This window comes from Hemitrygon akajei, chromosome 8 (genome assembly GCF_048418815.1).
Source record: "Hemitrygon akajei chromosome 8, sHemAka1.3, whole genome shotgun sequence".
In the NCBI taxonomy this organism is placed as follows: domain Eukaryota; kingdom Metazoa; phylum Chordata; class Chondrichthyes; order Myliobatiformes; family Dasyatidae; genus Hemitrygon; species Hemitrygon akajei.
Genome location: NC_133131.1, coordinates 47,569,617 through 47,582,151, shown reverse-complemented (window position 1 = coordinate 47,582,151; position 12,535 = coordinate 47,569,617). Strand labels below are relative to the sequence as shown.

At 40.6% G+C, this 12,535-nt stretch overlaps 1 protein-coding gene across 4 annotated transcripts in view; it reads left to right on the top strand.

The window, feature by feature from the left end:
* srrm3 (serine/arginine repetitive matrix 3) overlaps positions 1 to 12,535 on the top strand; it is a 329,821-nt gene that overhangs the window by 103,284 nt on the left and 214,002 nt on the right. For all 4 annotated transcript variants that reach the window (XM_073053804.1, XM_073053803.1, XM_073053802.1 and 1 more), the window contains exon 3: positions 1,363 to 1,464. In XM_073053804.1, the coding sequence (XP_072909905.1) occupies positions 1,363 to 1,464 (102 nt within the window). The remainder of the gene's footprint in view (positions 1 to 1,362; positions 1,465 to 12,535) is intronic.

Sequence of the window (12,535 nt, the reverse complement as noted above, 5' to 3'; positions counted from 1 at the left end):
CACCTTGTCGGGCCCTAGGAACCTATACACCTCATTTGCCTGACAACAGCAAGCACCTCTTCTTTGGTAATCTGAATGTGGTTCATGACCTCACTGTTATTTTACCTCCTTTCTATGGATGCTGTATCTGTCTCAAGAGCAAACACAGATGTAAAAACATACATTTAAGACCGCCCTCATCTTTTGGCTCCATGCATAGATGACCATACTGATCTTCAAGTGGACCAGTTTTGTCCCTTACTATCCTTTTGCTCTTAATTTATCTGTAAAAGCCCTTGGGATTCTCCTTCACGTTGTCTGCCAGAACAACCTCACACCCTCTTTAGCCCTCCTGATTTCCCTCAAAGTATTCTCTTGCATTTCTAATACTCCTCAAGCACCTCTTTTACTTCTTGCTGCCTTTACATGCAGTGTAGCTGCTCCCTTCTCTTCTTAACCAGGGTCTCAATATCCATCAAAAACCAAAGTTTTTTAAATCTTTTTAGCCTTCTAACAGGAATATATAAACTGTACACACAATATTTCACTTGAAGGTCTCCCTATTACCAAGCAGCCCTTTGCCCGAAAACAATCTATCCCAATCCACACCTGCCAGATTAACAAAGAACATAAAAATTACAGATGAATACAGGCACTTTGGCCCACAATGTTGTGCCAATTTTTAGTGTACTCTAAAATCAATCTAACCCTTCGCTCCTACAAAATCCCCCATTATTATATCATTAAAAAGGCCATTTTCCAACCTAGAAACTTAACCTGAGGATCACTTCAATTCTTCTGCATAATTATCTTAAAAATAATGGAATTATGACTATTATGATCAAAGTGTTCCTTTGCACCTACCCTGTCTCGTTCCCTGATAGGAGATGCAGTATTGCACTCGCTCTAGTTGGGACCTCTGTATACTTAAGGAAAGTTTTTAAGGATTAAGGAAACTTTCTTGAACTCATTTGACAGATTCTATCCTATCCTGTCCTTTTACAGTATGGGAGGCCCAGTCAACATGTAGAAAGTTAAAACCACCTACTACCACAACCTTATTTTTTCTTGAAACAGCTATCTCTCTACAAATTTGTTCTTTTAAATCTCGCTATTTGGAAGACTCTACTATAACCCCATTAATGTGGTCATACCTTTCTTATTCCTCAATTCCACTCATATAGCCTTAGTAGAAGAGCGCTCCACTCTGTACTGTCTGAACACTGCCATGATTAGTTCCCTGACTAGTAATGCACAGTCTGGGTTTCTCTTCTGCAGCTATGTTCACTCTCCATGCTCTGATTGTAAACATCCAGTTTTCTCTTCTCTGTGGTGTGTACTATCTGGGTTACTCACAAATTTAATCTCCTGTTGCTGTTTCAGGTATAACCAGGAAGAAATTCGCCAGAAAGTTGGGACTTTCCGACAGATGCTGATGGAGAAGGAAGGGGTGTTAACCAAGGAGAATCCGCAAGAACGTTATATGTAAGTGCGTGCTCCTTCGGCAAATTAACCAGGATCTGTCTGGATCATTAGAGGCTGGAATGTATCTTCATTGTAGGGATATATTCCTATAATCCCTTATGTATAGATTATTTGATGGAGTATATTGGTGATTGTGGTGTTGGGAGCAGTCTAGAATTAGTGGGTATAATGGTAAAGTTAGTGCTGTGTCATTCACAGTGAGAACCTCTTCTCAGAAATGGCATCAGAAATCTGGACCTCTCATGGAGATGTTGATGTTAGGCCAATTGAAGAATTAAACTCTGATGCAGACTTTGTTTATCCAAGGGCATAGTTATGGAACCAAATTGAATAAATGAAGATACAGATCAGCCACGGTCAAGTTGATCGACAAGGTGGCTTCAAAGTGTTGAATGACCATCCCCTAGGCCTGTGAATGAAGAGAAAGTGTTCTGCCATTTTAAAATGCAATTGCTTTATATACCCATTATTTTTCTCACAAAAAATTGTTAAGAAACTGCTGGGCACTGCTAGTTTACACCTTTGGCTATTTGCAACAATAAAAGTTGTAGTTTATTTTCCAGTAATATTGGGTTGTTATTTCAAGTCATAAATTTTATTGTCATTTAACTATATACATGTATACCATCACATGAGACAATGTTTTTTCCCAACCAGAGTGTAAAGCACTCAATAATACGAAGGGCCTTGTGTACACAAATCTCTTTATAAATGCCCTCAATGGATGGTATGGAGACCTCTATGATGCTCTCAGCTGTATTAACTGTCTATTGTAGGGAGTTCTGGTTCGATGCTTGGTTGCTCCCATATCAGACAGAGATGCAACAAGTAAGGGTTTTATCAGTTTTGCTGCTATAAAATGCAGTAAGAATGGAGGATGGGGGGTAGCCTCACTTTCCTGAATCTCCTTAGGAAGTGGAGATGCTGCCATGCTTTCTTGTTCAGGGAGGTGATATTAAGGGAGCAAGTGATGTCATCCATGATGTGAACTCCCAGGAACTTGACGCTCTTAATTCTCTGTATGGAGAAGCCATGTATTTGCAGAGGGGGATGGTTCATCTGCACCTTCCGGAAGTCCACAATGATTCCCTTGGTCTTCTGCACATTCAGACTGAGGTTGTTCTTCGCACCCCAATCCACCAGTCGCCCCATTTGCTTTCTGTACTCCAACTTATCATTGTTGATGAGGCAAACAATTGTTGTGTCATCTGCAAACTTCATGGCATGGTTTAAGCTGAATTTACAGAGCTGTTTCAGCAATTGTAAATGGAACTTCCCATCTCGAGCTCTTTAACTATGTTTCACTCTTTTTCATCAAGCACCAAAGATTTACTTCCACTTATTTAAATTCTACAATGGTAGTGAATGGTTAGGTAAGTTTTCAGTAATGTTTTTAACTACTTTTAAGAATGGATTCATCTACAAGGCACACGTATTATTATGATTATATGTTTGAAATATTGAATTAATGGAATTATATGAAATGCAATATGCATATAAAATACTTCATGCACTTTATATAATTATGTGAAGTATATACATAAATCTTCTCTATGTGATAATTAAAACCCCATTTATATTCTTCTAGTGTGTTATATGCGCTCTTCCTAAAACAGTACATCAAGCCACACTCATGTTTACTAATTTTTGTTACATTAGGCAAGAGCAGTTTCACCATGTTATGAAAGTTACACTAAGGAAAAATATATTTAGTCATGTTGACTTCTCTTTTTAGCACAATCTAAAAATGTTACCTATAATTTAATTCTGGTTATTCTATTCTTGTTACAGTGAGATGATAGAATAAAAAAGTTACCAGACCAGTAAACCAGAGAATTGTGTCTACCTGTGGTAGCCATGGAATTTAAATTTAGCTAATATAATGTTAAAATAGCAGCTACCTTTTAATGATGATTGCAAAATTACAAGATTGCTGTAATAACCTGTTCTGTTCACTAATGTCCTTCTGGAAGTCAATCTGCCATTCTTACCGAGTCCGGCCTATAAGAGTTTCCCGATCTTCAGCAAAGGGATTAACTCATGAATGTTAACTCCAAATTGTCCTGGCATGCCACTCTGTGCCAAGTGTTGCTTCTACTGTCTCTGAAGTTTCAGGATCTAGGCTGGTGGCTGACAGGTAGTTCTACAGTCTTGGCAGCTCATCAGCTACAATAAGCAATAATGGTCAACACCTCCCATACCCTTCACCTATCTCTCCTAAAGCACTTTCTAGACCCTAGAAGGGATATGTGTCTTTCTTGCTGTACACGTTATAACCACAGGCAAGTGTCCATTCAAAGATCTGCACTGCCATCTCAGTCTGCAGGATTACCTCAGACACTACCTGAGCCATATGTTACTGCACTGACTTCCAGCAATGAAGGTAATATACTTTAGTACAGGTTACTATCAGTTCATGCACAGGCTACTAGAAACACTTGAGGTTCAGACACAGAAACAGGGAAAGGATTGTGACTGGCTCTTCTCATAGCAGTGGAATCTTCGCATGGTTCCTCAGCCACTGCTGCACAAGTTAAATTAACTCCACGCATCACCATCAGTTGAGTTTCTTTCCTCTTAGCTCCTTCCTGGTTCCGATCTATTCAGATAGACACACAAATAAGCAGAGAATGGAGGGATATGGATCACGTTCAGCCAGAAAGGATTTAGTGTAATTTGACATTGAATTCAGCACAGACATCATGGGACAAAGGGTCTGTTCCTGTGTTGTACCATCCTGCCTATGTTCCACGTTTTGTTGTTTTTAACAACAGTGGTGCAGGTAGTAAAGCTGCTGCCTCACAGCTCTAGTAACCCAGCAGTGCTGCTTGTGTGGAGTTTGCACATTCTCTCTGTGACTACATTTGTTGTCTCCACGTGCTCCAGTTTCTTCCAACATCCTGAAAAGGTGTGAGTTGGTATGGTAATAGGACACTCTAAATGTATTTACTTATTGAGATATAGCACAGAACGGGCCCTTCCGACCCTTCCAACCACACCGCTCAGCAATTCTTAGCCTAATCACAGGACAATTTACAATGGTACCTCTTTGGACCATGGGATGAAACCGGAGCACCCAAAGGAAACTCACATGGTCATGAGGAGAACGTACAGGCGGCGGAGGGTATCGAACTGGGGCCGCCTGTACTGCAAACCGCTGTGCTAACCACTACAGTACTGTGCCACACTAGTGTGTAAGTGAGTGGTAGAATCTGGGGGCAGTTGTGGGCAATGAGGGGTGAATAAAATGGGTTAAGTATAGGGTGAAGTGTTGCCTCACCTGGAAGGACTGTTTGTGCCCTGAATGAGGGTAAGGGAGGAGTTAAATCGGTAAGTGTAGCATTTCTGTCATTTGCGGGGATATGTGCCAAGAGGGAGGTAAGTGAGGAGGGATGGATGGACAAGAGAATCACACAGAGAGTGATCCCCGTGGAAAGCGGAGAGTGGAGAGGAGATAAAGATTTGTTTGGTGGTAGGATCCCATTGAAATTGGCTGAAGTTGCAGAAAATGATGTTGGATGAGGAGGCTCATGGGTTGACAGGTAAGGACAAGAGGATCTCTATCCCTGATAAGACAGCAGGAAGACAAAGGAGATGCTTGTAAGGGCAGCATCAGTAGTAGAGAAATGGAAACCCTGTTCTTTGAAGGAGGAGAACATCTCTGATGTCTCATCCCAGGAACAGAGAAGGAACTGAGAAAAGGAAATAGCACTTTTACAAGAATCAGGGTGGGAAGAGATAGTCAAGAGAGCCATTACAAGTTTACATGAGCAAGTCTGTGCATTTCAAAGGCAGTTTCCTCACTTTACCTCTGAAAAGACAATGCTGAATCTCCATTTAATCAAATTTCTACATAGTTAATTCTAGGTGTTGAAAGATTTACTCCAAAATGGTACCTGATCCAATGTCATCACTGATTTTGATACCTTTGCTTGTTAAGGAGTTGATTCGGCTTATGCCAGAGGACTGAGTTAGCAAAATGCAACTTTAAGTGTCAGATGGTTTGATGAGGACATAGTGAGTTCTGAATATGTTTTGCCTTCCATCAGAACTCTTCCATTCACTTGGTGTTACTTCTCACATGGCTTTGGTAGGTCTCTACAATAAGGGATTAAGTTAGCTGCAGGGTGTTGATGGGTTTTGGACATTAGACTTGGGTTCAAAAATCAGGTATTTCTCTATAGATAATGGATACAAAAAGTTGAAATCTTCATTCTCCTAAATCAACAACTGTTATATCATTGGACCAATATGAAATGAATTGTCTCCCCACAACATTCCACTGTACAATTTAATACAAGAACTCATATACAGAAGCAATGCAGGAAAAAGCCCTTCCTTTTACCTTCATTATTACATATTGACAAATCTACAATGTATATAACTGGAAGAATATGAAACAGAAAGTTATTGATTTATTTCTGTAAGAATTCTTGCCTTCATGCTGTATTCTAAATATCTGCTTCTGTTGGAAATGGTCATAGATGTTAATCACGCTCCAGAACAGCTGATCAACATCATTCATTGAAACTAGATAGAAGTTGTTTCACTCACATTGCAATCCCATCCCAGAGGCTTTTATTCTTTTGTTGTGTAGCATTCCCATAGGGCACAAGCCCAGCAAGAATGTTTTCTTTGAAGAATACTTATACAGAAGGATGGAGTATTTTTTGTTGAATGGAGTAAAATCGTCTATTGTTTGTTTGTTTTCTAGTAAATGGAAATGAATAACACATTGCTCTTTGATATGTCATAACACTATTATTATTTACATGCTATAATGTTATCATTATTTTTATTACATAGACTGCAGGATACTGCAAGTAATGGGTATTCTAAACAGTAGTAATGAAGTTGAAATCAAATTGATACCATGTGCATTTTCAGACAGGAAATCTTATTGGATACTACAGCCCCCTTCCCACCTGAAACCACGATGTTCTCCATTCTGAAAATGCAGCCTGGCCAAGCAAGTAGATAGGTTCAGCATTTGTAATGATACCCTCTCTGAGACTCCACTTTTTTCTACAATCTATAGCCTTTGGGGATCAAGGTTGGCACTGTACAGGCAGTCCTGGGAAGGGATGGTGATGTATTTCTAAATCCAATAGTTGTCTCATTTGTAGAGGAACGTACAGGTCGTGGTCTAGGTGGCAGAAGTTACAAGTCCAGAAGATGATGGTAAAAAAGTTGCAATAAGGTGGTGCAATGTATCTTATAGATAGAACAAAGAACAGAACAGCACTGGACTGGCTCTTCAGCCCACAATATCTGTGGTGAACACAATATCAAAATAAACTAAATCTATTCTGCCTGCACATGATCTCTCTCTCTCCACTGACTGCCCATTCAAGTGCCTACATATTTTTTTTAATGCCACCATTGCATCTGCTTCCACCACCGTCCCTGGCAGTCTGTTCAAGGCACCTACCACTCTCTGTATAAACATCATGCCCCATATATCTTTGAACTTCTCTGCTAAGTCAACCAAGCTCATCCCTTTTGTCCACATTTGACTCATATTCCTCTAAGTCCCTCCTGTCCATGTAGATTTTTATAATGTCTTTTAAATTTTGTTGTTATATCTACCTCAGCTACTTTCTCTGGCAGCTCAATCCATATATGCATGAAGAAGTTGCCCCTCAGATTAAATCTTTCTCCGCTCACCTTAACGTTTTAAATTTTGAGTTAGATCCGCCCTCTAATTAGCTCTCTAATGTTTAGTTGCCTTTCTCTGGGAAAAAGACTGTGTGTATCAACCCTCTCTATATCCCTCATGGTTTATATACTTCTGTACGGTGACCCCTCAATCTCCTAAATTCCAAGCAATAAAGTCATAGCCTGCCCAAACTCTTCTTATAATTCAGGCATGCAAGTCCTGACAGCATCCTTGTAAATCTTCTCTTTCCAGTTTAATGATGTCTTTCCCATAACACAGTAACAATACTCAAGGTGTGATCTGACCAACATCTTGTATGACTCAAGACCCTGACTACAGACAGACAGACATACTTTATTGATCCCGAGGGAAATTGGGTCCCTCGGTCCCTAAAGGCCAGCACACCAAATATCTTCTTCACCACCTTGTCTACTTGTGATGCTACTCTCAGTGAATGATGTACTTATACCCCTAGGTTCCTCTGTTCAACAACACTTCCTGTGGCCTGAATATGCACTGTGTCTGTCCTACTCTTGTTTGACTTTCCCAACTCCTCCAGTATTTGACATTTCTACAGATTACAACTATCAACCTTATCTATGCCTCTCCTAATTTTATGAACTTCTGTCTAGTCTCCTCTCAGGCCCTGGTACTCCAAGGAAAACATCCCAAATCTATCCAGCCTCTCCTTACAACTCTTACCATTTACATCCCGGTAAACCTCTACTGGACCCTTCTTCCTTGAGTTTTTACAGCAGTTGGCATCCACACTGTTGCATTACTGCCATCTTCAGGATTTACTGTCCCTCATTGTCCATTCATTTGACTGCCTAAAGTCGTCTTTCCAGTCCCGTCGCCCTTAAAAGACTAAAGAATCATTTCCTCCCCTGATCACTCTCCCCACATTCCAATAAACCTTTAACACTGTTCTCTACCAGTCCTATTTTGCATAATTGTTGTAGCAATTATTGTCTTTCCTGTGCAAATTTCCTGCATGAAATAAGGATACACTCTACTTGTTTCAGTCTCCTGACATAGATCGCAAAAAACCTGTCGGATGTTTATTTATGATGGCCGGAGTACCATTAAGGTTGCTGTTCCCAATTCTGGACCCTTTTCAAAGTCTCCACATCACCACTGTACTGGGCCAGCCAGATTTGCATGCATAATATGTTACAAGCTGCAACATCTTTGCACTATCCATACCAACTGTGAGTGTTTAAAGTGCTAAGTAGGGTGCTGATTCAGTAGGTTACTATCTCCTGGTGTGCAATGCAATGGGCCAAATTTTATATCCAAGTTCTTCAGTCTTCTTTATTTTATTTACTGCCTACAGTGCCTATGAAATATATTCACCACCTCCCCCCCCCAGTAAGTTTTCATGTTTTATTGTTTTACAACATTGAATCACAGTGAATTTAATTTGGCTTGTTTTGACACTGATCAACAGGAAAAGACTGACTCACCAGCAGTTGGACCTATTCTTACCACAATCAATTGAAACACCTTGACTGCACACAGGTCTCCAAAAACAGATCTTCATTTTACTAACTATGTGACTTCTAAAACCAATTGGCTGCACCAGTGATGATTTGGTGCATCATATTAAAATGGGGTGAATACTCATGCAATCAATTATTTTGTGTTTTATATTTGTAATTCATTTAGATCACTTTGTTTTCACTTTGGCACAAAAGAGCCTTTTTTTTCTGTTGATCAGTGCCAGAAAAGCCAAATTAAATCCACTGTTTCAATGTTGTAGAACAATAAAACATGAAAAAAGTCTGGGGGGGGGTGGGTGAATACTTTTTATAGGCACAATAAATCAAGTTCTTCCCGTATAAAAGACCTTCATTACTATGTAATTTGATAATGTGATTTATCAGGAATGGTATCTCAGTTACTAAACTAGTCATCAAGTGGTCTGAACTAATGGTCCATAGACATGAATTCACTGCCATCATGATAGATAAAAAATTTAAATATAATTCATAAATCTGGAATATTCCTGTTCATCCATGAAACTAGGAAGTCATTGTAAAAACTCATCTGGTTTGCTAATTTCTTAGTGGGAATCTAATCTGCATGAACAGCTATAGATTCACACAGTAGAATGGAATTTCTGGCACCATTCCTCTGTGATTTTTATAAATGACCTGGATGAGGAAGTAGAAGGGTGGGTTAGCCAGTTTGCTGATGATGTAGAAGTTGAGGGTGTTGTGGATAGTCTGGAGGGTTGTCAGAGGTTACAGTGCAACATCGATAAGATGTAGAACTGGGCTGAGAAATGGCGGATGGAGTTCAACCCGGATAAATGTGAAGTGGTTCATTTCAGTAATTTGAAGACAGAATATAATATTAATGGTAAGACTCTTAGCAGTGTGGAGGATCAGTAAGATATTGGGGTCTGTGTCCATAGGATGCCAAAACTGCTGCACAGGTAGACAGTGTGGCTAAGAAGGTGTATGGCGTGTTGGCCTTCATCAACCGTGGGACTGAGTTCTCAAGATCCGTGAGGTAATGTCACAGCTACACAAGACCTTAGTTAGACCCCACTGTGTTCAGTTCTGGTTACCTCATTAGGAAGGATGTAGATACTATAAAGAGTGCAGAGGAGATTTACAAGGATGTTGCCTGGATTGGAGAGCATGCCTTTTCTTATTCTCACATTTGATCTTTATTTTGTAGCCTGGGAAAAATACACACTCAGGACAAATACGATTTTGGGTCTTTAATTCTTTTATCTGTTTTAGATGTTTTAATGCAGAAAGAGGGTATCAAAATACAAACAACAAAATGAATTTCAAGAACAGTTCTTGCTGTTACAATCTCAGCTTAATTTTGTTCCACACACTTGTGTATCGACTTGTCACATATGCAGTATGAAAACAAAACAAAATATACAAAACCAACATGGTAGTGGCAATTCTAAAAAAGACAATACACAGGTTAGAATCCCACCAACCCTGTATCTTACACACAGAGATATGAATAAATATGCCTCATCTTAACTAAGAGGTATAGCACAGGTGTCCCTGACTTCTCTACTATAGCCCACTTAAGTGCAAGCAGCTCTAATTTCTTGCTGCTATAATCCTATTGTTCTTTTCAGAATTTCTCAATTATCAGCTTGCGTATGCAATAACCCTGTTTGACACTCCCTGTTGCTGGTATAAGACAGCTCCTAGTCCATGACTGCTTGCAGCAGTCTCCACTACGAAAAGTTCTGTGAAATTAGCAAAGTCAAGGATTGGTGAACTGGTCAGCTTCTCTTTGAGCAAGTCAAAGGCAGTTGACATTCTTTCATCCAGGACTGTTAACAGCTGGCTTGTTTTACTAGGACTCCCTCCACTAAGACACAAATTCATTACATCACACAGCAGAGCTGCAATCTTCGAGAATCATAGAATGAACCATAACTACAAAAGCTGAGGAATGTTGACTGAAGATGGTATTGGCTGCTCCTGAGCAGTCGAGATCTTCTCAAGATCTGTGCCTATCCCCTTAGTTGCTATCTGGTGTCCTACAAACTTGACCTCTGACTGCATAAAATGACATTTTTCCAATTTCACCTTCAGACCTGTCTCCTTGAGGCACTAAAGCAAGCCTCTCCAAGTGTTCCTGGAAAGTCTGTGAATATGCACAAATATCCAGGTACACAAGCATAATTTGGAAGACTAAATCACTCATGGTTGCCTATATGAACCTTTGAAAAGTTGCCAGCCCATTGCAGCCCCCAAATGAAGAAATTCATACAGACCAAATGGGGTCAAAAAAGCAGTCTTATCCCCATCTGCCTATCGCACTCCTCTCCCATCACTTGGTGTTAACTACTCATGAGGTCTATTGTCCAGAAAAACCGCACTCCCCACAGGGCATCAAAACTCTCATCAATATGCGGGAGCGGGAACACATCCTCTTTGGTCTTAAGATCAATCTCTGATAATCTACATACAGTCTTAAGCTACTATGAGCCTTTCATACCAACAATACAGGTAAGGCATACACACTATTGCTCTCCTGAAATACAGCTTTCTTTGACAATTTTGAGACGTGCTCTTTCACTTCACTGTACTGACTGGGTGGAATGCGATAGCATGGCTGTGAAATGAGCTTGTCCTCAATTAAATTAACTTCATGCTTGACTTTGTCAGTGTACCCAAGATCTTCATCTTCAACTGCAAAGATATCCAAGTACTTAGCCAGTAAAGCTCGTAGCTGAGCTTGTTATTCTTCACTACCCCCAATGTCGAGCTCATCGAGAATTGACTTTAACCTGTGGTTACTACACGCCACACGTTCAGTGCCAGCTGAGATCCACTGAAACCTCACAGCACTTGCTGATCACCATCTATGCACTGCACCTTTGACAGGATACCCAGCCAGGTCCCAGGTGGTTTAAAACCTGTACTGGTACTCTACGACTACAAGAGTCAATGTGTGTGGGAATAACTATAAGATACCCTGGCAGAGAGGTGTTAAGTGGCTCAAATGACATCCCATTGTCACTACCAGCATCTCCAGTGCTCTTCCTAGCCACAATGGTAACTACAGATTCAGCAGGTATGTGCTCAGTGTCTTTTCCCGATACTCGGACTATGGCTTTCTACTCGGACTAGTGCGCATCTGCACTTTCTGGAAAACATCTCTCCCATCAGAATCCAACTTTCTTTCTAGGGCCATGTCAACTTCAACGTAGACAAGTTGCCTACATTGGCTTATAATATTCATGCCTACAATGCATGGCAAGAATTGTTCAGTGCTAACAGGAACTCTGATTACTAGAAAGCCACAATTGGAAATCTTCATGCCCATCGCTTGAACCTTTAGCTCCAGATACCCAAGGTGAGGAATATCAAGACCATTAGCAACAGTGGACAACATATCGTCATCCCCTCCATTCAAGTGTTCTCAAAAGAATTGCTCAGTATGGTGCTCACTTGACTACCTGTGTCTAACAGACAACAGAGAGCAACACCTGATAACTTAAGCTCAATGACAGGACAGGTTCCTATGGCACATTGCAGCAGATGGTCACGGGATGACTGTCCATTATCTGAGTCTGTGAGGTTCCCGCAAATGACCCGACTCACAACAGCCTGAAGGCTAGAGGATTCAGGCTCTACATCATTTGCACTTCGCTTCTGTGGGCAATTGTTTGCTCCATGTCCTCCCACCTGACACTTGAAACACATTGGTTGCCCATCCTCTGTGAACCTAGGCTGGAACTTAGGTCTGCTGCTAGCTGCATGCGCAACCCCTCTCCGTACAGCAAGGTCTTTCGCTGCTTGAGTCAACTCACTAATGGTTTGCCCTGCTCTGTGATGTCATCCAGAGTGACAGACTTAGATTCCTCAGCTTTAAGAGTTGAGCACTGTGCCTGGCTACTGCCACACTTTGACATCATAATCT